This window comes from Thalassophryne amazonica, chromosome 7, assembly GCF_902500255.1.
Source record: "Thalassophryne amazonica chromosome 7, fThaAma1.1, whole genome shotgun sequence".
NCBI classification, from domain to species: Eukaryota; Metazoa; Chordata; class Actinopteri; order Batrachoidiformes; family Batrachoididae; genus Thalassophryne; species Thalassophryne amazonica.
This window is the reverse complement of record NC_047109.1, coordinates 80,373,988-80,400,884: the sequence shown is the minus strand read 5'-3', so window position 1 is coordinate 80,400,884 and position 26,897 is coordinate 80,373,988. Positions and strand designations below refer to the sequence as shown.

The window sequence follows — 26,897 nt, the reverse complement described above, 5'->3', positions numbered from 1 at the left end:
CTGCAGGCTTACTTGTAGTTCCTAGGGTTTGTAAGAGTAGAATGGGAGGCAGAGCCTTCAGCTTTCAGGCTCCTCTCCTGTGGAACCAGCTCCCAATTCAGATCAGGGAGACAGACACCCTCTCTACTTTTAAGATTCTGGTTCTGCTGGAGGTTTCTTCCTGTTAAAAGGGAGTTTTTCCTTCCCACTGTAGCCAAGTGCTTGCTCATAGGGGGTCGTTTTGACCGTTGGGGTTTTTTATAATTATTGTATGGCCTTGCCTTACAATATGGAGCGCCTTGGGGCAACTGTTTGTTGTGATTTGGCGCTATATAAGAAAAAAGTTGATTGATTGATTGACTACCAGAGCAAGAATTTTAGCTGAGGAAGCTTCTGCGATTTGAAGCGAAACGTCCTCGCGTCAAGTAACCCAGTCCAGTCGAAGATTCAAGCTTCTCTACTATGTCTTGATGGAGTGTGTCACCTATAAAGTGGAGAGAAGGCGTCTCTATAAAAGAATCACTGAGTTAGGCATAGGAAAAATCTCGCTGAAGACTCTTCTTGGCCCAAATAGCCACAGAGATGAAGTTGTGGCTGCTGTTGTATCGTTTATTTATTGCACAAGTCTCCATCTAAAGATTTGAGTAAATTAGCGTAGTACTGTCAGCAACCTGTGAAAGGCAGCAATACGCCTGGAGGCGTCTAGTCTGCCGGAAACATAAAAGGAGAAGAAGAAGAAGAAGCCAACCGCCATTAATTTCCACACCAGAAGAAGAAGAAAGCCGCTGTCCGTCGCGTGCTATTATACGCAACTTCCGCTCGGCGCTTCTTTGTTCGATTTGTCGCATTAAAATTTTTCAGTGGTTTTAGACCAGATAAAGGCGTAAGGAGCTGTGGGCTAAGGTAATCATTTGGAGTAATTATTGTTGTGAGTATAGGCTGTTAGTGGACATTATTTACACTGATTTTGATTCAGCAGACGAGCTGGATGCGTGTTGTTTGTTAGAAATGGTGCAGTGCGGTGTGTAGTACTGCTAGCGGGCTAGTTGGCTAAAAGCGGTGATCGAGCAGGCCGGCTAATGTCAGCTGAAAGAGGGTGTTATATGTTTTATCCGATTGCAGTCATATATATAAAGTATATAGCTGCTTTGTACGTAGACTTAAATTGGATGCAAGTGTTCACGTCTAACTTATCCGAAATTAAATTCGGGTTTTAGGTTAATATTTGTGCCCCCTGAGATTGTGTTGGTTAGAATAGTCCGACGATTTACCCAGGCTGCTCTCAAATATGAGTAAATTAAGTACTTTATTTTTGGTGGTTTAGAAATGCGGAAATGCTGTTCTTTCTCAAAACGATACATTATACTCGTAATTTTGGGTGGCGGCTGTGCCCCCTGGTGTTGAAGAGATGTAACTTCAGCCGCTGCGCCCAGACTGACTTTGAAAACTCGAACAATAATTCTTCAAAAACAACAAAAAAAAGTTTAATTCCCAGAATTTTTCAACATGACCTTCACACACAAAAGCGCAAGAAGCTATAAATAACATTATTATGAAGTTGCGCAAATAAATACATTCAGTCAATACAGCTCCAGTATGCACAGGTTCATAGAAGTCACTCCATTCTGGTAATGCAATATTTCAATTCTGATATGTTCATGTAATAAATTATATATTCACACCAGTGGCATAATACAATGTTCTTACATTTTGTAAGTGAGATGATGTTTTAAGGTACAGGAATGTAGTTGTCAGGTAAAAAGCACATTGATGGGAGAAGCAGGGAACACTGCCCAGTTCTGTACATCTGGCAGGTCCTTAACTTTAAATTAGTCATTCTTAATTATTTAAATAAATATATATGCATCTTCTTCTGTGTCAGTTTGTGGGATAGCAGCCTTCAGCACTGCCAGGCTGAACTTGTAACATCTAACAAATCAAGTAATGTTATAGTAAGGACTTTGTTACAAACCAGAAAGCAGTGATTCATACGTATGTTAGAAGAATGGTATGGGCTAACAGCCCCTCAGTGCCTAAAATCAGGGTCCACTGGCCCCATAGGATGGGCTCTTCACACACATTGGTGTGTGGAAAAAGTAAAAGTAATTCAAGATATGTAATGTTTTTGTAATCTACTGTTAAAGACACAACTTGAGGCAATTTAACTTGAATATGATGCATGTATTGTATTTGTTATATTTTATGTTATGCTAGGTCATAAAGCATTTTTAAAAGGTTTAAAACACACTCATATATGATGGACAAAGCACTTGCTCTCTTATTAAAAAATGACACACAGTAGCTTTAATCCAGTGAGGAAGAGTTGTGTCAGGCAGTTCTTCTGTCATCTTGACAGTTTTTTTTTTTCCTTCAGCATTTCTGATTGAGATTGCATTGCTTTTTTTTTTTATTTTTACACAATATAACCCCTTTTAATAATTGCCTTATTTGAACAAAAGCTGAACCTGGACTGATATGACTGTAAAGGATAAAACCTGGATGAAAGCTTTCTAAATCTTAGTTTTTCAGCCTTTCCTGTTTCAACAAGTTTGCTGTTCACACGAATGATATGATGTTTGTGTAAACAGTAAATAGTTTGTACAGTTTGTAAACTGTTCCAATGAAAACTATTATGTTTTGTTTTCATGTGAGACTGAGTGAACTCCCCCTCCTCCTCTCTATCTCTCACTTACTCTCCCTCCCCTTCGCTCAATTACACTGTCTTTGCTGTTTTCTTCTCCTTTGATCAACTTGGGGGCTTTTTGGAAACACAGAGCCTTAAAACTGTTAAATAATCTGCTAATATCTGAATGTAATGGACACAGGAAGAGCTCTTGATTATTTAATGGACAAGTACAGTGCCTGTAGGAAATGTATTCCTATAGAAAGCTGGGAGCTAAACAATAAAAAAAGACCACCACCAGGTCATTACTGCATAATAATGCCAAATACCAGACCAGTTGATTTCTAAATAGTGTTGTGAAATGCCATCACCAGAATGCAGCGCTTTCAAATGCCACCAGTTGTAATATAAATAATAAAAATCATAACCAGTGAATATGCCTGTACAGTATTTAGCACAGTGCTTTACTTTTCCCTCAAAATATTTTACAAACTATGGCTTGTCATTTTTTTTATGGTTTATCTATTAAAGAGTAAAAACGAAAGGAAATCGATTGTAAGGCCTGAAAGAAGTTTCTGTAGGAAGTATTTTAGCCATAAGGTCAAGTGAGATGGGGAATTGTTGGCTTAAAATACTTACACACTGGACTCATTGAGAGGATTTAGTACTGCTACAACAGACTGATGTGGAAGGTGGCAGCAATGCAACATTAAGGATGCCGTCTGCCATTAAACACCATAGAAGAAAGGGTGCGCTTGATTTTATTCACAGGGTCACATTTTGAGAAGAGTGTGTTTTGTGTCAAAATAAAGCCATTTTATATATATATATATATATATATACACATATATACACACACACACACATACGTTAGTGGTTTTATATGATGAAACAAGCGGAAGATGGAAACAAATTTTGGAGGAAATCCGTATACAAACAGAGGTTTTGCAGGACAGAGACGCCATGAAGGACGCCATCTTGGAAGTACTAATGTTACAGTGTCAAAATAAAGGTTGTGAAAATGAATCCCCAAAATTTTCATCATAAAGGATGCACATCATCGTGCCATGTGCAAGCCATATCCAAAAGCTGAGGTTGATCTGACAAACAGTCAGAGACATATATGAGCTCACACAGAGACATTTCTTGCTTTATACAGATAGATTTTGAGTGTTTTTTTTTTTCCCACTCAGACAGATGCTGCTTTCAGCTGTGCTCTGCAACTCGTTTCTGAGCTGCCATTACACAGCACTGTGGCCTCATGAAATGATAAAGTTCCTAACTGATGATCTCTCTTTTTAAAAAATGTGGGTGAGAAGGCGGAACTTGGTGACCAGTGCCGCAAAAAATTGTAAAAATTGCCTGTAGGTTTTCCTTTACAGTTCTGTAAAAATCGGCACTGTGCTTTATTTACGTTTTAAGCATTTTTCTGCTGTGTTAACTTTTGTGGTTTGGGGCCTGTATAAAAGTGAGAAAAGTACCAAAATGGTCACATTTGAGAAGAGAATCAGCGTGTTTGCTGCATTTTGCTAAAAAAAAAAAAAAAAAAAAAAAATTTTAAATGAAGTGTCCATCAGAATAGTTCACGGTTTGCTTATTACGGGGATACTTTATCAAAATGACAGAGTGTAACCTGACTGTGTGTCCTATCTCACAGAGGATACAGCATCCGGCTGTCCTTGTAGCTGTGCCACGTTTGAAAATAACTCAAAATTGATTGTGGCTACTTTACTTTGTGTTCCTGATGTGTGCAGCGCGCTCGACTCTTTTGTCTTTGTGCCTGTGGGAGTCACGTGACTCGCCGCAGAAACGATTCCTTCAGAAATGAAATCGAAAGTTATGTCGTCCGCAGCGGTGTCGTTTTACTTGAGACAGTCAGTCGACGTTTTTTTTTTTAACTTCTGATTTTGTTTCTCTATTTCATGGCGCCCTTTAAACCGAGCCAGCTTGTTTAAACTTTTGAACGGTGCGGAAGAAGACTTTATTGTTCGTGCAGTGTGGGGGGGGCGCAGATCGCTCTCCGTTTACAAGTTAAACCTGTTCGAACATTTACTTTTCTGCAACTTGGAGTCGGTGGCATTTTTCCTGTAACTGGTTTTATGTTGATATTCGTGCGTGGCTGTCGGAGCCCTGTGCCCCCGCGGTGAGCTCCTCTCGGACCGGGATCTGAACCGGGCTTCATTTCTGCTGCTCAGCGTGGTTAAAGTAAGTCATGCTTTATTCGTGGAGACAACTTTTTAATAATCGCGGCTACAAAGTTTTTCGAAATCAACGAGGTTTATGAAATAAGATGCAGACAAAGCTGATAAATACAGCTGGAATAAACTTTAATAAGTCGATGAAGCAGACATTGCTAATTTGATAGCAAATTGTTTTAAATGGACAAATGTGAGCTTAACTGACTGGTTTGATCTTACAACTTGTCCGAAATGAGTATTAACTCCTATTTTTCCATTTAATCGCAATTTCAATATCGTTGGGCGTTGGAGTGCTAGCAGATAGCACACGTAATATGAAGATGTCACATTATCTAAATGGGGTTTGTTTGTTTTTTAAATGGAAGTTTAAAGATTTAACCAATGCTTCCAGCATTGATCCTGGAGACCACTTGTCCTGCATTTCTTTGATCCATTCACACCTGGTTTGGTAATTACACTGCCCCCTGGTAAAGGGTGTGGAGGATGAAAAATGACGCAATTATATGTAAATGCAGAAATAATTGTGGTACATACCTTTTAGATGTGAAAAGGGGCATAATTTAATACAGGTGTTTGAGTTTATTTTTGTTCCTGACTTTACCTATTATTTGGGGGTACTTCTGGTTTTGTACCTTTATTTATTTGTGGCTTCTGTGGCAGGGGTGGTGGCCAAGCAGTGTCTGTTTACTGTGTGGAAGGTTCCCAGTTGATACCCCACCCCTGCTCATTCTCCATGTAACATGGAGATACGTCAGATTTATTTGTTGGTGCAGCTAAGGATTACTTTCATAATTAGTCACTTATTTATTTATTTATTTTGATTAATGGATGGACACCGCCAGCAGTTGTGGATGTGATCAGAGCACACTGCTTCTCATTCGTGTCATTTCATGACTACATGATGAGCAGACAGATCATATTTGTATTGCCCGCTTGATGAATGCAGTGTTTTTATATGGTGTGTGGTTTTATTATTATTTTTTTAAAATACATCCATGTCCTTTCTGATATCAGGCAGTTTCCTGCAGCTTTCACAGGACAGTGACAGTAGCTCAGTGGTAAAGTTTCTGACTGGCAATCAGAGCTTTTGGAAGGCGCAGGTTTGATTCCTGTGGGTTGCATGTAATTTTTATTTTTTGCTGTGTTACAGCATGTCTGAACCGTCGCACCGGCATCGTGCATGCCTGCCCGTCGACGTGATGTTTTGTGGTGCGCTCATATGAGCTCTGCATGGTGCACTCATACCGCCATGAGTCGCCCTGGAGTTTTACGTATTCGCACTATGTGTGAAGGGGCCCGTAGCACTGTCCCCTGTGTGCTCGCTCTAGGGGTTGGTAAGGTTATCTTTAAGGTTAGACCTTACTCGTGTGATTGTTGTGATTTGGTGCTGTATAAATAAATGAAAATGAGGAGGATTATAGACACGTTAAAGTACTGAATGTGACTTTTGTTTTAACAAATACAACCCCTGGCAAAAATTATGGAATCACCGGCCTCGGAGGATGTTCATTCAGTTGTTTAATTTTGTAGAAAAAAGCAGATCACAGACATGACACAAAACTAAAGTCATTTCAAATGGCAACTTTCTGGCTTTAAGAAACACTATAAGAAATCAGGAAAAAAAAAATTGTGGCAGTCAGTAACGGTTACTTTTTCAGACCAAGCAGAGGGAAAAAAATATGGACTCACTCAATTCTGAGGAAAAAATTATGGAATCACCCTGTAAATTTTCATCCCCAAAACTATCACCTGCATCAAATCAGATCTGCTCATTAGTCTGCATCTAAAAAGGAGTGATCACACCTTGGGGACCTGTTGCACCAAGTGGACTGACATGAATCATGGCTCCAACACGAGAGATGTCAATTGAAACAAAGGAGAGGATTATCAAACTCTTAAAAGAAGGTAAATCATCACGCAATCTTGCAAAAGATGTTTGTTGTTCAGTCACCTGTGTCTAAACTCTGGACCAAATACAAACCACATGGGAAGGTTGTTAAAGGCAAACATACTGGTAGACCAAGGAAGACATCAAAGCATCAAGACAGAACACTTAAAGCAATATGTCTCAAAATTGAAAATGCACAACAAAACAAATGAGGAACGAATGGGAGGAAACTGGAGTCAACGTCTGTGACCGAACTGTAAGAAACCGCCTGAAGGAAATGAGATTTACATACAGAAAAGCTAAACGAAAGCCATCATTAACACCTAAACAGAAAAAAACAAGGTTACATTGGGCTAAGGAAAAGCAATCGTGGACTGTGGATGACTGGATGAAAGTCATATTCAGTGATGAATCTCGAATCTGCATTGGGCAAGGTGATGATGCTGGAACATTTGTTTGGTGCCGTTCCAATGAGATTTATAAGGATGACTGCCTGAAGAGAACATGTAAATTTCCACAGTCATTGATGATATGGGGCTGCATGTCAGGTAAAGGCACTGGGGAGATGGCTGTCATTACATCATCAATAAATGCACAAGTTTACGTTGATATTTTGGACACTTTTCTTATCCCATCAACTGAAAGGATGTTTGGGGATGATGAAATCATTTTTCAAGATGATAATGCATCTTGCCATAGAGCAAAAACTGTGAAAACATTCCTTGCAAAAAGACACATAGTGTCAATGTCATGGCCTGCAAATAGTCCGGATCTTAATCCAATTAAAAATCTTTGGTGGAAGTTGAAGAAAATGGTCCATGACAAGGCTCCAACCTGCAAAGCTGATCTGGCAACAGCAATCATAGAAAGCTGGAGCCAGATTGATGAAGAGTACTGTTTGTCACTCAAAGTCCATGCCTCAGAGACTGCAAGCTGTTATAAAAGCCAGAGGTGGTGCAAGTAAATACTAGTGATGTGTTGGAGCGTTCTTTTGTTTTTCATGATTTCATAATTTTTTCCTCAGAATTGAGTGATTCCATATTTTTTTCCCTCTGCTTGGTCTAAAAAAGTAACCGTTACCGACTGCCACAGTTTTTTTTTCCTGATTTCTTATAGTGTTTCTTAAAGCCAGAAAGTTGCCCTTTGAAATGACTTTAGTTTTGTGTCATGTCTGTGATCTGCTTTTTTTCTACAAAATTAAACAACTGAATGAACATCCTCTGAGGCCGGTGATTCCATAATTTTTGCCAAGGGTTGTATAAGCCCAAAATCACAAATACAAAAAGCAGAGTTAGCATGAAGACAATAGTGCAGCAGCTAAGAGAATATTTAGAGCAAAATCGTACAAATGGTGATACAAGCACCAAAGTTGGCACAAATACTCCTTAGACATTACTCTTGTGAACAAATCGACTGGCCACTTGAATTTTCAATAGGCAGCCAGGTAGGGGTCAAAATTAAAAATGCTCAAATCATTTTGAAAACTACACTACATTATTTGTCTGATCGTAAAGATTCAGAAAAGTTGTAGTTTGGACTGTCTATGACTGAATGATCAGGAGTCATGAGGTAAAAACAGCAAAAATGGTGACAAAGGTCAGTGTTAGTTTGTACAGGGGTCAAAAGTTAAAGTTGCTCCAATTTTGGTAAAAAATGATGCAAATTATTAGTTGAGTTAACAGGGTTTTAAAAAGGAATAGTTTGGACCATGTATCATGCTTAATTCATGTTACGGGATAACATGTCACGTCATAGAATCCGATGGACGTTGACCTTGTTTGACCTTTACTTTGGAGACCAAACATTCAACACAATCAAAACTATTCCATTTATTAATCCTATTAGTTCAACCAATAATTTGCATCACTTTTTACCAAAATTGAAGGAACTTTAACTTTTGACCCTGTACAAACTAAAACTGACCTTTGTCACCATTTTTGCTGTTTTTACCAAATAACTCCTGATCATTCAGTCATAGATGGTCCAAACTATACCTTTTTGCAATCTTTACAATCAGACAAGTAATTAGGCTGTGAAAACTCCACGGATCTGCGAAATTCTGCGGATTTCATCATGGGGGGATCATCACTGAGTTTTTAAAATGTCTATTGCAAACAGTTTTTTTTTTTTTTTTTTTTTTTTTTTTTTTTTTTTTACAGCATCGTGCAAGTTTTATAAGTCCGTGGACACTGATCTTTGTGTTACAGATATAGATTGGTTTCCTCGGATTCGCAGAACTTTGCGGAGGATAGATGCCACTCGAAGCCTGGCTGTTACGACGGTTGTCATAAAGTGGGACTGGTTGGTTGCTGCGGTGATGCTGTCTGGCTCCTGCGAGACGCTTAAGCTAAATGTAGCATGTGGACATCGCAAATTTTTAGAGCTGTCAAGATTTTAAAAGAACAATTTGCAGCATGTCTGTGTCACGGAGCACCGTCGGACAGAGAGAAGATGGCAAGAAAGATGGTTTGAAAAAGTCTAATAAGGACAAGAATTTGTGGAATTGTCGCTGACTTCATAAACACACCTGAAAGATAAACGGGAAAAACGAGCTGTGCCCTCATTTATAAGAATTTTTCTCTCTGGAAAATAAACATTGTGCTGTTCAAACAGGATTTTAGACAAGATTGTGTGACTTTTCTTTCATTAATCTAGGCTTTATTTCATTGGGAAAAAAAGATTGTGGTTTTGAATGGATTTACATGAATTTGCACAAGAATGTGAGTTTTTATTAATGTGGAGTTTTTTCATGGGAAAAAGACACTGGCTTTGAGTGGATTTACAGGAATTTACACAAGAATATGTGAATAGTTGAATTGTTCTGAGTTAATGCATAATTTGGTTTACACATATATACACATACATAATTTATTTTAATGCACACATGTATTGTTACAAGTATCGAATTGGGACTCTGTATCAGCAGATATTAATTGACTCTGAGTAGAGGCTAAATAAATAAATAAAACTACACAAGAATATTTGGCTTTTTTTACAATAAGGTATGTTATTAATATTTTACCATGATTTTAAAAATATTCTACAAGCTTTAGCTGTGCTTTTTGAAATGCTTTAACAGGCTTTTCAGTCTTCATGAATTTCATGTAGTTTAATTGTTCTGAGTTAATGCATCATTTGGCTTACAATTAAAAGGAAAATCTTTCCAGGTCTTACTTCCATGTCATATTCTGTTATTTCAACATTATCATTGACAGTTCAAATGAAAGGTTGAATATAGGATCATTTAAATGTACCCTAATTTTGAGATTTTTTTCTTCTTCCGGGAGATGCTGAAAATGTATCATTAGATAAAAAATGAATTTGGTTTCTGGGGCCCCATGGGGCCTGAGACCCCAGCTATGCCCTCCAGACCCCCTGCAAAGTTTCCTCGGATTTCACAATTTTCATTTCACAGCCCTGAATAATGTGGTGTAGTTTTCAAAATGATTTGAGCATTTTTAATTTTGACCCCTGTGTAATTCTTCAGTTGACCCCTAGTGATGGGCAAATGAAGCCCCATTCAAGACTCGAGGCTTTTCATCAAACGTTTCGATACATGTCTCGAGGCCTCGCGCAGCGCTTGGTTTGCTGTACTGCCATCAAGTGGTGAAAGATATGCACAGGATGAATTTACTCTGACGACCCCCTGCATTTGATGTTTGACCTTAAATTGTGCAAATAAATACTTGAAACAATAAATTAATAAACCAAGAATAATATTGTTCATTAACTTAGTGAATTAAACAAATAAGGCCCTAGACATATTAGTTTTGAGAGATATATTAATGTTATTTTTTAAATGGGTGGTTTCAAATAATAATCTATAACAATGAAAGACTATTTTGGGGAGAGAGGGGCTGCTACGTCCATAATCAACAATTTAAAACAATCCATAAAATTGCGTCCCAGCTGCTGGCATTGAACCTGTGATCTCCGTACAGCAAGCGAGTGCTGTATCCACTAAGCCATACTCCACGTGTACTACCTGAATAGAAGTCTTCTATCAATGGTACATGTGTCGGATATGTATCAAATCTCTTCATGAACCATTGTATTTATATATCTGTATACAAAAGCTGTATATGGTTATTTGTTTATTATATTTAGATTGTTTACTTTATTGGGTGATATTAAATCAAAATGCTCCCAAACTGGAGATGTCTTGCACCTTTTGGATGGCTCCCATTGTAAGTTTCGTTTTTAATACTGATGCTGCTGTCAATCACTCTCCTCCACGCACTGGACCGGGCAAGCACCAAACGTTTCCTGCATTTTTCGAGCGCTTTTCATCGAATCGCTCAACGAAGAAGTCACGTGGTTTCAGAAATCGAGGCCCAGTTTAGCTGTAGTCACATGGTTTGATACAGGCCTCGAAGCGGGGCTTCATTTGACACGCCCCCTTTTGCTCGATACAGCCTTCGGAGCCTCGCTTCATTTCGCCCAACACTATTGACCCCTACCTGGCCGCCTGTTGAAAATTCAAGTTAATAGTCTGTTCATTGACTATTAAATTGATTAACAGTTATGTTGATTAATTGACTAATCATTGCAGTACTGGGTTTGAATAAGAAATATGATCAAAATTGGCTTTACTAAACAGGAGTTTGACCGTGGTCCATCTGTGGCCAGTTTTGGGAGTTATGTGTTGATGTAGCGGATGGCCACAGCTCTATTCAGTGCTTGTCGGTTCACCACCAATGTGGGCGGTACATTTTAAAAATATATCCTGAGGTGTAAAACTCTGGCTTCAGAAAGTAAAAGCCTTCCCATGTGTTGCTTCTACCTGTGCATCTAAAAGACGTGATCTCAATAATTAACTCATCCACCTGCCTAAAGAGCTGAACTAATTATAATCAGCTGGTTTATTAAGATGGAACTAATATGTGGCTGGGCTTTAACTTTCTGAAGCTAGAGTTTTACAACTCTGAATATATCTAAACTCTGTTTCACTTCAAATATGCACAAAGTGTATTTTTTAAGGATGCTACTTCAGTACTTGCAGTTTTTTTTTTTTCTTTTCTTATCCAGGCATCGTCACCTAACTTCTTCCACAGTTTATTGGTGATGGCAAGCTGTTCGTGCATTAGGGCCATGAATTGGTGTGAGCGAGCTTAAAGTTTGCCCTACATGTATTGTTACAAGTATCGAATTGGGACTCTGTATCAGCAGATATTAATAGACTCTGAGTAGAGGCAAAAATAAATAAATAAAACTTGTGAAAAACTGGCATCCTGTCCAAGGCTGTACCCTGCCTCTCACCCAGTGATCACTGGGATAAACTCCAGCTCCCTTATGACCCTTAACTGGAATAAGCAGGTATAAAAAAATTAATAAATTAATGATTTGGGACATCTTTATTAATTCATCTATTTATGCATATATGCATAACATTTACCTTCAAGACTGTCTTTGCAGTAGCACAATTTTCTTTCCACACATTGGGCCTCATGTATCAACGTTGCGTACGGCGATATTTGAGCGTATATGTGGTGTACGCCAAAACGGCTGCGCTACTTGGCATTTATCAATGTGGTCGTTGGCGTACGCTGCGCTGAAAATATACACCAGGTCGAGAGGTGGCGTAAATTATACACCAAAATGAACCAGCGCTGGAATCCACATAAAAATGAAGATGATCAACATGATAAACAGTGCCATTATACAAATCAATGCATGTGTTACATAAATAACACTTTCCTGATTATACTACATAATAATCAATACAAATCCCGCCTTTGCGGGATTGTTATGGAGCACGATCCGTGGTCACAGCGCTGACTGCAAAGACAGCGCTGCTCGCCTTTTTCTCCAGACTTCGAGCCTGGAGCCAGAGCAGCACTGAGCTTAACTTCATGTGGTGTGATCGTTTTAGACTATGAAATTGATAATAACAACTGTAGTTTTGTCATTCCCTTAATTCGCCCGTGCTGCAACCAGGTTTTGTCATCTCCATTCGGTTGTCACAATAAAATAAATACAGAAATACATTTAAAAAAATAAAGAAATCTGACAGATTAGGCGTGTCTCATTAATTGAGCGAGCAAATATCCACATGTCAAGAATTATTGACATGTGAAAAGAGAATACAGTGGTCCCTCGCTATAACGCCGTTCACCTGTCGTGGCCTCGGAGTCTCGCGGAGTATTTAGTCCAATTTTGCATGCCTTTTTTTTTTTTTTTTACACTGTTCTGCGTATCTGTTTATAAGAATCTTGTTGCCCAGAAGAAAAAAGAGCACCAACAACTACTCATAACTGTGTTTGTCACACTGAAACAAACACCTGCTGCAGCCAGGTGTGAGTGGGAAAAGGCGCAGAGGCCCGATCTGTGAAATATTGGTCAGTCACTATTAATAATTTCTTACGTGTCCAACCTCGTTCGTTGATCGTTAAAATTAATTCATTAGTTCTAAATGCCATCATAATTATTTATAGGAAAACGTTCTATTTTTATTTCTCAAACAAATGTTTGGGCCTGAAAACAGTTTGGTATTATTTTCCTACTAAGGTTTGAACTTTGAGAGTGTTTACACACGAGAGAAAAGTGAGAAAATGTTCATGCCTGATTAAGTGTATAAAATGTGTAGTGAGGGGTTTTACAGTTTTGAAACGTCTATAATAATTGTAAAAAATAACGCTGACTACGTCGCGGTTTCGCGTATTACGGGCTATTTTTTAGAACGTGACTCCAGCGATTAATGAGGCACCACTGTAACACTTTATTGATTATATACTACAAAACAATTGATATGACGGCCACTTTTGACGCTCTATTGGCACGCGTCGTGATTGGTGGAGTTCTTTTTCATTACCGGCTTCCATGTCGTAAAATGAGGGTGTGTCTGAAGCGGAGTCTGAATATTTATGGGCGTGTTTATTATAATTACGATTGTTTCCACCCGCCGCATTTATCAAGATCACGTCAGGCGTACGCCGGAAATGGGCAGGTGCGCACTGCTTGATACATGTCACGGCGACTTTGGTGTATTTCAAGTTTACGCCGTAAATTTACGTCACAAGTGTGCAACATTGATACATGAGGCCCATTGTAACCAAAAAGCCCTTATGTGAACTTGTGTCCTTAAATCTGTCCTTTTTTCTTGTATCAGAGTTTCACTTTCCTCCCCAATAGGGATGCAGTCTGAACAGCTATTTGTAAGGCCAGGAATAAAATGGGACTGTCACAAGAAGGTCTGAATTATTTATCGCTACTCTTTTACCCTAGGATTAAGTTTCAGTGTCACTCACAATCAGTCTGTCACCCTATGATAGCCTTCTTTTCAGACTGGCTGGAGCACAATATGCAGACATTATGGTTACCTGTTTCATTGTCCTTGTAGGGGATCATTTGTTTACTACATTCTGGTTAGACAGTGATACACTAGAGCAGCATCTTCAGCTCCAGTCCTCGAGGGCCGGTGTCCTGCAACTTTTAGGTGTGTCACTGCTTCGACACACCTGAGTCAATTAATGAGGTCATTAGCAGCACTCTGGAGAACTTGACTGCATAATGAGGAGGTAATTCAGCCATTTGATTTGGGTGTGTTGGGCCAGCGACACATCTAAAAGGTGTGGGACACCGACACTCGAGGGCTGGAGTTGAAGAGCATTGGACTAGACCAGTGTAAGTTATATGTGCCACATGCTGGCATACATTCAGTGACTCATCCTAAGACTCTGGACTTGTTAGTCCTGGCCTTGTTACTGGGGGTGTGACCATTTACCTGAATTCCCAACTTGTGTCCAGACTAGAGCCCCCCCCCCCCCCCCCCCTATTTTTTTAACACTATTCCTTACCCCCACTTCCTGTCATTTCGTTTTGATATTATTTGACATTATCCTTTGTTTGTGTTTCAGGTGCTACCAATGTGAATGTGACCTGCCCTGACTCTCCATTGTGGTTTGACATCTCTGTTATAAGAAATACACCCACACAGAAGCTGCACTGTCAGCTGCACCAGCCCCCCTCACACTCAACCCCTGCGCTATGAGCAGAGGTAGAGGAGGGCCTTCCAAAGAACGCTATCATAGACATCCACTACCCCAATTCCAGGCCTATCAGACTTACTATCGACCAAGCCCAGTCTCTCTGTCCCCCCGAGCTAGTCCACAGCAGACCTCACATCTAAATGACTACTACAATTACCATCCTTTAGTCCCGTTACCGTCCCCAGCTCGTCTCATCCCTACTACTCCACCCACAGCAAGCCACAGTAAAGGGTCCTCTAAACCTGTGGCACTTAATAGCCCACATAATCAGACCCACCACTCTACTCCTGTTCCCAGTGATTTTTCTTACCAACAAGTCCAATTCTTGACAGGAAGAAGATCTGAGGCTCCGCAGTTCAGAACAGATTTGCAAGGACAGACTGCTGTATCTGGCAGGCCATCTAGCTCATCACAGCAGCCAGAATTGGGGTGCCCTTCTTATCCAGACACCAACAGCATTCCACTTGGTAAAGTGGGCTCTAAGCAGGACCAGAACCTTACCTACCGACCCAAAGTAGGTGATCCTGAATGTACCTCAGGTCCTCAAACAAATCAAAAGCAATTGCGGGGGAAAAATCAGAACCAATACAGCAGCCGATCGTGGTTACTCCAAACAGAATCTCTGTGTGATAGTTTTCATAGTTTTTCACTTAAAGAAGACTGGGCCAAAAAAGGTGAGGGCAGATCTTCTGCCTTCAGTAACTCAGCAAAATCGAAGTTTAACAAAGTTCACATCACTCTCACTCCTGACATCCAGATCCAGGTACATAGGGTTTTGGTTGCTTTGAGGCCAGGTGAGAGTATTTCTGCAAAATTGTTAGCCAAAAAACTGCATTTGCCTAAAAAGGTAGTTAACAAGGCTCTGTACTCTCTGGAAGGTTCACAGCAAGCTTCCAAACAAGGGCTTCATCCTCCAGAGTGGAGTGTGTACAGAAAGCATCTTGTTGGTCAAGAAGACCAAAACTCTGAATTGCAAAAGCCACTGTCCCAGCAATGTGCCAGTTCAGAATATCCTGAAATACCTGAACCCAAGTTCAAACTAAAAGCGGAAGAAAAAGAAAAGTGCGGTGAAACAAACGAAGACGACTCTGATTCAAAATCTACTTCTTCTTACTGCTCTTCTGGAAACTCATTTGACTCTGAAGAACCCCAGTCACCAACAAAAGCTCAAGATCAAGAGAAACAACATCTGAGCATTACACCCTCCTCTGATACAGAGCATAGGCTTCCCACAATGGCAGACCAGAAGGACCAAGTTTTGCAGTATCTCCTGGAGACAGGGGAGGCAAATGCTCTCGTTATAGCCAAAAACATAGGTTTTAAAACCGCTAAACAGGTCAATCCCACCCTTTTCTCCCTGGAGAAGCAAGGTAAAGTTATTAAGAATAGTGATATGAAACCTCCCACCTGGGACCTTTCCACTCACCATCGAGAGAGGATGGAGAGGAGCCTCAAAGCAGCACAGAGCCCCCCAGCAAAGAGGACTCAGCTGGAAGATGGGAGTGGTGGAGATGTCAAGGGAGGTGAAGGCAGTCTTATGCCACAAATCCCAGGTCTGGAATCAGTACCATTTCAGGGAGGTTGGATGCCAGAACAAAGTCACACTGAAGAAGTGAGTAAAAAATGATTTGTTTTTTTTACGCTATGTGTTAGGGTTGAACAGCAGTCTACGTGTGTTTTGCTCCAATCAGACACCTCAGTGAGTGAGCTTTGCTAATTACTTTCTCAACTTAGTGGTGTCCTGCTGGGGATTGGCTTAAAAAAAACCCTGCAGAGACTGTTGGCTCTTCATGGCACATGGTTGCTCATCTCACCAATCATGGTGGAAAAAATGTAAAATGAATTTTAATATACAAGTACATGCAGCTGTAAAAACATGGGTATAGAGAATGGAAACTATTTTGCATAACTTATCGATATGACTTCAGCAGTTTTTCTTTTTTTTTGTTTTTGTTTGTTTTTAAGGGAATCCTTCCACTATTACCATAACATCTTAAACAGTAGTCCTCAACCCTGGCCCTGGGGTTGCCATGTTTTGGTAGAACACATCTGATCAGGGTTTTGTTGATTGGTTGACCACCCCTGTTTTGGTTAATCACATGTAGGGACAGCAAGGAAGTCATGGAAAATATGCAGGTCCTCAGGGGGCAAGCTGGACACCACTAATCTTAAAAAAGGAGAAAAACAAAATGACCAGACATGTTTTGAAATTATCTTTATCTAAATAAAATTATGGCTGCATTAACTTTTTTTTTTTTTTTTTGCTTGTTTAGTCCAATTCCACCCCCCAGCCCTTCTCCTTTACCAAATTTAAAGAAGAGACCATTGAAGGACAGTGGGCCACTGATGACATCCCAGAATTTCTTAATGCAATTCGGAAGGAAACGGATGCTCAGAGACGAGACGCAAATGGAGCTAATGTCATGGGAACTGTTGCTGTGTCTCTGGCTGCTGCCCCATCACAGAACCTGTGGGCCAAACTGCAGGAAGTGAGGCTAAAGAACCCTGTCAGTGGGCTCATGGAGTATGCCCAATATCTGGGCCAGTCCTGCGAGTTCCTGCTGCTCGACCAGTCAGGGCCTTCCCATGACCCAAGGTTAGACTCTTGAGCTGCTTTGTTACTTTAAAGTGTCCAATGACGCAACAAGTAAAGCAATAATTTTGCCCCCTGTATTGATCCCTTGTAATTATCCTGTCTTGCCAAGATTGTTAAAATATTACAGGAATGTTTGCTTTAATTAAACAGATTCACAAGCTTTGTGTTCTCTTCAAGTAGATAATTTTCTTGGCTTATAACCCAGCGCAGATGTGTTGCAACAAATTGTCTGTTGACACAGTGGTCTTACCTCAACATTTAATCTTTCTCCTTAAGATTTCGGATGCAGGTAATGCTCAATGGGAGACTGTTCCCTGTAGCCGAAGCTTCCAGTAAGAAGGTGGCAAAGAAGGACGCTGCTGCAGCCACACTGCGAATTCTCACTGCAGAGATGCATGGAGGAGCAAGCACAGGAGATGAGGGATCAACAGCTAGTATGGACCAAGTCTTGGCTATAAGACCAGATGCTTCTGTAAGTTTTAGTGGCCGTGGATAAGCCTACATCCACAGTTTCAAATTAGGCTTTGCACATTGGAAATGGTATTGCTGCATACCTGGTGTTGAGTCAATTATTTTAACCTGTTTTTAAAGCTTTTATTAAACAAATCTGTATGGAAACTGCTATTTAAAAGTTGGAAACAGGAGATTGAAGGAATTTTTCATCTAAATTGTGGTCCACATTGAAGTGTTTCTAAGTCATTGCTTGCAATGATTATAAACATGAATATAAAAAAGCTTGGTATGGCTGAAAAAGCTCAAACATGCCCCAGCGTGCCAGCATTCATACTTAACTAAAATGTATTTTAAAAAAAATATACAACTGAAAATTATCTTAAAACTTGCCAGTGTGGCTCAGAATAGAAGTTTGAATGTCCCTTGCCTGGATCTGGGAAAACCAAAAATTTGTGAGCTGAATATGCTGTAGTTTTTATAGAACTTTTTTTTGCGGGTCAGCTCACTTACTAACAAACTCCATTAATATTATGCTTACCTTGCAGAATGCATGGAATTGGTACATTTTTAAAATATATTTTATGCTCTTTCCTCAGTTAAATTTCAGTATGAACAAGTGTTTTGAAAGGGTAAACCGTTAGATGATCTTTAATAGGACTTTTTGTTAATTATTTTGTTCTAAAGGTATTACTGCTTGTGGAGCATGTAGGTGAGTGAAGCTGGCCTGCCAGTATGTAGACCTGGGTTTGAATCCCACTCATGCTGCATGTCTGTGTCCTTGGACAGTGGTTCTCAATGGACCTCAGGGTCCATATAGGAATTACTTCTACTTCAAGGGTTTACTGGTAAACCATTATAATATCAGAAGTAAAGACAAAGTCTGGTGTTTTCAGACTTTGAATGATAGTCTAAATCTTGCTGCAAATGTGCTAATCTTTAAATTGTTGCTGTGCAATCACAGCTTGGAAAAAACAAACTGCATTTATACTTGCAGTATGCATATGTGGCTTTAAAAACAAGGCCATGGCTACACCTGTAACTTTGTTAGGGGAGGACAGATACTCTTCACGGAACATGTTTGAGAGTCTTTATATGACCCGAAAGCATTAGCTCAAATAAACTGTGCTGCACACTATGGTATGCTTAGTTTATTTGTGAAAGCCAAAGTTGTATTGATTTGTGCTGTGATTAATTGTGTTGAATGCATCAGGGATTCATTCAGTCATTCATTTTCTAAACCCGGTTACTCCAACCTATTGTCACAGGGGTGCCGGAGTCTCTCCCAACAGTGCATCAGGGATTACTTAATTTAAAAGCACAGTACCTAATGAAATGGTACCATCAAATGAATTATACATTGTGTATCTTTGTCTTCCTCCAGGGTCCTGTTGATGATATGGGAGACATTTTTGGCATTGGTGGCATGGAAGAAATGGGCATTGTAGAGGGATCACTTCAGCCATTGTCCCGGTCTCTGCCTGGTGGCAAGAATCCAGTATCTGTTCTAATGGAGTATAGCCAGCGCAGTGGGAACCCCATTGAGTTTATTGCCACTGGCCAGGCAGGTCCACCACATGACCCAAGGTATGGATAATGTCACCGTTTCAGTCTGCACCCCTCAAAGTTGTTGGTGCCCACATTCATAGCAGTTAATCAGTGGTCATACATATTATTTTTGGGAAGCAGGTGATCAACTATTTCTGTTCAGTCTGGCCTCAGTACTACAGTCATCTGACAGCCAGACATTACTGTCTCTGAGTTCTTTGGAAGTCAGCTATGTAGAGATGCTATTAGCATTTTTTCTTCCACTTCCTGAAATACAGCATTGTAACTCCTCATATTTAGATGAGGAAAAATGATTTGGTTGAGTGTGACAATTTGTGCTCTGCATACCATCTCATTACAAAGTTGAAAAATGTCCTCTTCTTTCACTCTGCTCAGGTTCATGTACAAGGTAAAGGTTGGAGAGATTATGTATTCAGAAGCATCAGCTCCCAGCAAAAAGGCAGCACGCCAGCTGGCAGCCGAGGAGGCCGTTAAAGAATTGATGGCTGACGGGAAATTGCAGCTCAACAAGGTAATGTGTGAAAGGTAGAGATTTACATTTACCAAAGCTGTTATTAGTGCCTGAAAGTGAAGGTTCCGTACATCCAGAAGAACTGCCATCATTTTGGGAACCAGCTGATGAGTTTGAAAGAAGGGACGGCCCACGCTCTATCCACACATATGGTTCAGTTTTTCTTTTGTGTATTCAATGCCCAACTTTATTTACACCTCTCTTTGTTTTCCCAGCCGCAGCTACCTCTGGGCTCATTGAGTGATAGTGATGGAAGTAGTTCTGCAAGCTCCTCCTTGCTTCCTTTGACAGCAGATGAGATGCGTGCAGCCCATGAAGCAGGGGTGGGAGATCTCATCAACCATCTGAACAACAATGCAGTGTCGGGTCTACTTGAGTATGCCAGAGCCCGGGGCTTTGCTGCTGAGATCCGCCTGGTGGGCCAGTCTGGCCCACCACATGAGCCCAAGTATGAGAACTATCTATGAAGACACTTGCATGCACATACATACACTGTGTGTAAAAATTGTCACGCATATGAGATAAATAGCCTCTGATATTTAGATAATTATATGGATGTTCCATAGTATCCACATTATGGAAAAACAACAGTTGTCTGGATATTTGAATTTACAGTGCATCCCGAAAATATTCATAAACCTTCGCTTTTTCCCACATTTTATGTTATGTTGCAGCCTTATTCCAAAATGGATGAAATTCAGTCTTTTCCCTCAAAATTGTACACACAATACCCCATAATGACAATATCAAAATAGTTTGGTGTGGGTGTTTTTAGATTTTTGCAAATTTATTAAAAAACAACTAAGAAATCACTTGTACATAAACATTCACAGCCTTTGCCGTGGAGCTCAAAATTGACCTCAGGTGCATCCTCTTTCCACTGATCATACTTGAGATGTTTCTACAGTTTGTCCACATGGGATAAATTCAGTTGATCAGACATGATTTGGAAAGGCACACACCTGTCTATATACAAGATCTCACAGTTGTCAGTACATGTCAAAGCAAAAACCAAGCATGAAGTCAAAGGAATTGTCTGTAGACCTCTGAGGCGGGATTATCTGGAGAAGGGTATAGAGATATTTCTGCTGTTTTGAAGGTCCCAATGAGCACAGTAGCCCCCATCATCTGTAAATGGAAAAAGTTTAGATCCACCAGGACTCTTCCTAAACCTGGTCGCTTGTCTAAACTGAGTGTTCGGGGAGAAGGGCCTTAGTCAGGGAGGTGACCAAGAACCTGATGGTCACTCTGTCAGAGCTCTAGCATTACTCTGTGGAGAGAGGAGAACCTTCCAGGAGGCCAACCATCTCTACAGCAATCCACCAATCAGGCCTTTATGGTAGAGTGGCCAGACGGAAGCCACTCCTTAGTAAAAGGCACATGGCAGCCCACCTAGAGTTTGTCAGAAGTCCCCTGAAGAACTCTTAGACCATGAGAAATTAAAATCTCTGGTCTGATGAGACAAAGATTGAACTCTTTGGTGTGAATGCCAGGCATCATGTTTGGAGGAAACCAGGCACCATCCCTACAGTGAAGCATGGTGGTGGCAGCATCATGCTGTGGGGATGTTTTTCAGCAGCAGGAGCTGGGAGACTAGTCAGGATTGAGGGAAAGATGAATGCAGCAATGTACAGAGACATCCTGGATGAAAACCTGCTCCAGAGCGCTCTTGACCTCATACTGGGCTGGCAGTTTATCTTTCAGCAGGAAAATGACCGAAAGCACACAGCCAAGATATCACAGGAGTGGCTTCAGGACAACTCTGTGAATGTCTTTGAGGGGCCTAGCCAGAGCCCAGACCTGAATTTGATTGAACATCTCTGGAGAGATCTGAAAATGGCTGTGCACCGATACTCCCCATCCAACCTGATGCTGCAAAGAGGAATACTTCTATGAATACTTTCGGATGCACTGTATCACTCATTTGACTTGAATCTTGAAGCAAATGTTATCCTTCATGATTGGGTTTTTTTTTTTGTTTGTTCCTCCTGTTCAGATTTACCTACCAGGCCAAGCTGGGGGGTCGCTGGTTCCCTCCAGTCTGTGCATCCAACAAGAAGCAGGGAAAGCAGGAAGCAGCAGACGCCGCTTTACGGGTTCTGATTGGAGAGGCTGAGAGGGCAGCCCGCACCGGGGAGCTTATCCCAGCTGAGGTACTGACATTTTAATATCTTTTTTTTTTTTCCATACATTATGTAAAGCTTTGACATGGACTGAGCTGCTTCACTGTAAAAGGGGTATGATGTTCAAAGTGAGGCTAAGGCTGAATAGATGGGAGGAGCAGCAGCTGGAATGGAAAAGTCTTTTGGTGTCGTCATTATGGCTGCTGACGAGCATAAGGATCATCTTTGTCAGGGTCCTTATCATTTACTTGGGCAGTGCTGATTAAATGACAAAAATCACAGCTGAAAGTATCATTTGAGGTCTCTGAAAATACAAGTAATGTGAGATTGTGAACGCAGAGACTCAACACTATCAGTCAGATGTTTTTCCTTTTCTGTTTACTGCAGACTTTTTTATGTGAAGTAGCTGCAGTTATTCTCTGCATAAACCTATTTTTTTTGTGTGTGTGTGCAATCGTTTACAACCTGCTTCAGGTATGCAAAAATCCTCTCAAACTGTTTATAAAATAAAGAAAAAAATATTTGCTACATTTTTGTACCTTCATTGATGCCAGCAGTGATCATACCTCAGGCATTGTTCAGATGACACATTCTTTCTGTAAATTTAAACAGTCTGCTGATCCAAATCAAAATGATCCAGCTAAACTTTGATCTTGCATTCCTGTGATGTGTAGTTGCTGCCTCATCTTAAGCACAAAAGATTGCACATTGGTAACTGGAGGCCAAAAGGTGTATTTGTGCTCTCCTATGTGGAAAAAGCATTTTCACATGTGGTCTTTGTAAGATAAATATATAACCAATACTCTTTTCCTTCTTGCCATCTATAAATCCCTCTCTCTAGCTTCCAGTGAGTGGCAGCACACTGCACGACCAGATAGCAATGCTGAGTCACCAGCGTTTCAATGCCCTCACCACGCGCATCCAGCACAGCCTTCTGGGACGAAAGATTCTGGCCACCATCGTCATGCGGCGGGGGAAGGGCCTGGGCACTGTTGTCAGCCTGGGAACTGGTATGTACCGAATGTGTTACCTGTGAAGCCAGAGGGGTGTGGCTAGAAACAGGATGCATCAAGAATTTTCACATATTTACTACACACACACACGCACTGCATTTTTCATATTTTATGGATTTCTGTACTTTGAAGCATTTTCTGTTAGAAAGCTGCAAAAGTAGATCGCTGCCGAGCTCGGAGGTGATATGTGTTTGTGTGCATTGATAGTGAAATGATCTTGAAACAGTTTCTCTTTTTTTTTTTTTTTTTTTTTTCCCCATGTCAGGGAATCGTTGCGTTAAGGGGGAGGAGCTGAGCCTTAAAGGGGAGACTGTTAATGACTGCCATGCTGAAATCATCTCCAGACGAGGATTTGTCCGGTAAGAATAGATATTTTATTAATTTATCTTTCTCTGTTACAAAAATAGCCCTTTGCCCTTTCAGACCCAGTCTGCAGGACATTATTCATGAGTGTCATTGTCTCCTTCCTCTCAGGTTTCTGTACAGCGAACTACTGAAGCACTATGACGGCACAGACGACAGTATATTTGAGCCAGCCGAGGATAACAAACTGAAAATCAAATCTGACATCACCTTTCATCTCTACATCAGGTGGGAGGATCAAATGGTTTGCCGTCTTCACTTCTCTTCATGCTGTCTTCTCACATCGGCCCTTAATTTTGGAAAAATGTCAAACTGTGTGTTCTATTCTTTCCCACTGTTTGCTATCCACAGCACTGCACCATGTGGGGACGGGGCTCTCTTTGATAAGTCGTGCAGTGAGGCGGGGGATGAGGTCGAGGGCCACCAGCCTTTGTTTGAAAATGCGAAGCAGGGCAAACTCCGCACCAAAGTGGAAAATGGTAGGAGGGATAAAACAGGCAGAAATTGACATTCTAACCACCATATTTCTTTGTAGAGGAAAGACACCCATGATTCCATCTCAGTGTGTGAGCAAGAAATGTGACTTGTGTTTGTGTATTGTTGGATGCGATAGGCGAGGGCACCATCCCTGTGGAGTCGAGCGCCATTGTGCCCACCTGGGACGGCATCCAGCACGGCGAGAGGCTCCGGACCATGAGCTGCAGTGATAAGATCCTCAGATGGAATGTACTAGGCCTGCAGGGGGCACTGCTTAGTCACTTTGTGCAGCCCATCTATGTGAAGTCCATCACACTCGGTGAGATGTGCTGTTGCACTCAGTTGACAGAATTCCATTTTACATTATTCTTTGTTCCAGAAACGTGATTTTTACAGCATGTCTTTGTGGCTTTGTTCTGTCAGGCTATCTGTACAGCCATGGACACCTGACACGTGCCGTCTGCTGTCGGCTGGCTAGAGACGGTGAAGCATTCATAAGAAGTCTCCCTCCTCCCTACACACTAAACCACCCAGAGGTAACAGTTTTCAGCAAAGCCACGTGTCAAACTCTAAAAACATCCAGCCTGCACAGTTGTTTCACCTTGACATTAACAGAGAGGAAGAAGCGCTGAAGTAGTTTAACTATTTGATTATTCAGTCAACAGTAAAATCAGGAACTCTTGATAATTATGCAGAATGTGTCTGAATTTGTGACTGGTGGCTGGCGTATTAAAGGGAAATTAAAATAGTCTTGTTAATAAAAAAATTATTTTGTTCATGTGTATATTAAGTAATTGGTGATAAGAAAAACAACTTAATGAACAAATAGTTATTTGCAGTTTGAACCCCCCAAGAAGAGATGGGTTAATTTTGTGTCCCTGGTGAACACCTGATGTGACGGAGCAGCTCATTTTATACGTTCTGGATGCAGGAAGTGCTCACACTCTGTCTTCTCTCACACCACTTGGTCGTGTTGCAGGTGGGCAGAGTGAGTGTGTACGACTCCACACGTCACACGGGGAAGACCAAGGAGTCCAGTGTGAACTGGAGCTTACCAGATCAGCACAGTGTGGAGGTGCTGGACGGGACCAAAGGCAAACTGGACGGGTATGTAGTTCATTATACAGCTGCTAAACTTGAACCTGTTAATCCCAGTGATGTTTGACACCTGAGCTATACCCATCTTCAAGAATAGCCAGTAGTGTATCAGGGCAGTTTCCCTGCAAACTTAAGTGTTGTTGGGTTTAATCCTGCAGTGTGGTTGAGTGTTGTGTGGTGTCCTTGAGCAAAACACTGAATCTCTAACCTGTTCAATTCCACGTCACCTTGTCCCCACACAATTTTGGGATGAAGATCACATCTTTGTTAGAGTATTTTTGTATTAACAGGGAACAGCTATGTCCTTTGTTTGTCTCATCCAAATTTAACTGAAACTGCATCTCTGTGTGTCTCTAAAATATATTGCAGGGGTGTGATTGTACTCTGAGGATGCAGAGATTAAAAAAGAAAAAACTGTATATACCGACCAGCAAAATAATTAATGCTTCAAAATGTTGACGTTAAATTACTTTTTCAAATTAGACTAAAGTTATACTAAACTGCTGATAACACCATATTTTACTATGGAATATTTGCAAGCCGGCAAGATATTTTTTGATTGTACAATGCAAGACAACCTTAAAACTGTTCATTTGTATTTGGCAGATCTAGTGATCTTGACAGGTAAAGAACATTCACACCAGATATTTGTTTTGCTTGAGACTCTCAGCAATATCCTTTTATTATGAATTACTTGGTAGTTGGAAGATTTTATTTATTTTGTGTGTCTGTATAATACTTGCGTAGTATTACATGTGTGTGTAAGCTAACAGATGTGCACAGCAAGATAAGAGGGGAATTTTTATGCCACTTTATTAGATAGATTTTGACCTTACTTTTCACTTGTCATCTTAATTAAAAGTCTATATTCTGTTTTCTCTCTAGGAATAAAATGGCTGTGTCCCGTGTGTCCAAGTCCAACCTGTTCTATCTGTTTCGCACTCTGTGCCAGCGGTCTGGCCGTACTGACCTCCTCCTGCCCTCCTACACTCAGGCTAAAATGTCAGCTGTAACCTTCCAGCAAGCCAAGCAGCAATTTTTTCAGGCTCTCAGTATCCACGGTTACGGAGCCTGGATCGGCAAGCCACTGGAGGAGAAGAGCTTTGAGTCAGGCGATGGGGGAATGGGAGCCATTTCCCTGTAGTAGGAATGGATAGTAGATTTCCCACAAGAGGAGTTCAGGGGCATTGACATGGCAGATGAAGTGAGTAGAAAGCATAAAGTGGTGAAATAAGTGGACAGGAAGAACGATAATCAAAGTGCACAAAGGCAGCAATCAGTCAGGTGGGAAAGAAACCGAAGGTGTCAAAGGCATGTGTGAAGAATGTGTCAGGTCAGAAAGAAAAGTCTGAGAGATCCAGGGGATGTACAAAGTGATGCAAACACTACATGAACCAGGAATCTGTTTGAAGTGAGAATCATCATTGCAAACACTGCTGCAGAGGCACATTAGAACTTATACATTATTTTAGTTTTGCATTATTTTGTGGGATGCTCACTTACCATGTGAGCAGCACACGTTGCTCTGAAGTGGCGTTTTTGACGATATGTATGACACATTTACAGTAAATAACTCATGAGTTTAATTAGTGTCAGTGTAGACTTCACAATAATGAGACATAGAATTGAGTTACTGCAAATAATAATTAAATTGGACAATGAGCCAGCAAATAAATGACTGTGCCAGCAGTGGAGAACTTAGAAACGGAGGTGGTAAATGAAAGGGAATAAAACACCTTAAAGTCTGCTTTAGCTCTGCTACATCATCCACAGAGAGCTGATGAGGAACCGAAATATGAGCAGTTTATATTTTGTCTGATGTATCTGCTGGTTCATAACCCCACCCACCTACCCTCATCTCTGATAGTTGGTCCATAACCCCCCCCACCCACCCTCATCTCTGATAGTTGGTCCACATTGCTTTGAGATTTAGCTCAGTGATGAGTGATGCTCATTGACATTGCATCAAATACGATCCGCTTCTGTAACAGGGTTTGTAATAATGAATCGGCTTATGTGGC

At 40.8% G+C, this 26,897-nt stretch overlaps 1 protein-coding gene across 1 annotated transcript; it reads left to right on the top strand.

Moving 5' to 3' along the window:
• Nucleotides 1-750: 750 nt before the first annotated feature.
• adar (adenosine deaminase RNA specific) lies at nt 751-26,213 on the top strand. Its single transcript, XM_034174742.1, has 16 exons — nt 751-882; nt 14,545-16,288; nt 16,950-17,272; nt 17,549-17,744; nt 19,107-19,309; nt 19,667-19,802; nt 20,018-20,250; nt 21,799-21,955; nt 22,767-22,935; nt 23,204-23,297; nt 23,413-23,529; nt 23,653-23,780; nt 23,915-24,097; nt 24,202-24,314; nt 24,758-24,885; nt 25,762-26,213. The coding sequence occupies exons 2-16, from the start codon at nt 14,675-14,677 to the stop codon at nt 26,018-26,020; spliced, it is 4,053 nt and encodes a 1,350-aa protein (XP_034030633.1). The 5' UTR covers nt 751-882; nt 14,545-14,674; the 3' UTR covers nt 26,021-26,213.
• The last annotated feature ends 684 nt before the right edge of the window (nt 26,214-26,897 follow it).

Coding starts and splice junctions, on each gene's coding strand:
- adar (XM_034174742.1), top strand. CDS start 14,675: ATGAGCAGAGGTAGAGGAGGGCCTTCCAAAGAACGCTATCATAGACAT. Junction 20,251..21,798: donor GGCCCACCACATGAGCCCAA/GTATGAGAACTA, acceptor CCTCCTGTTCAG/ATTTACCTACCAGGCCAAGC. Junction 23,530..23,652: donor ACCTTTCATCTCTACATCAG/GTGGGAGGATCA, acceptor TGCTATCCACAG/CACTGCACCATGTGGGGACG.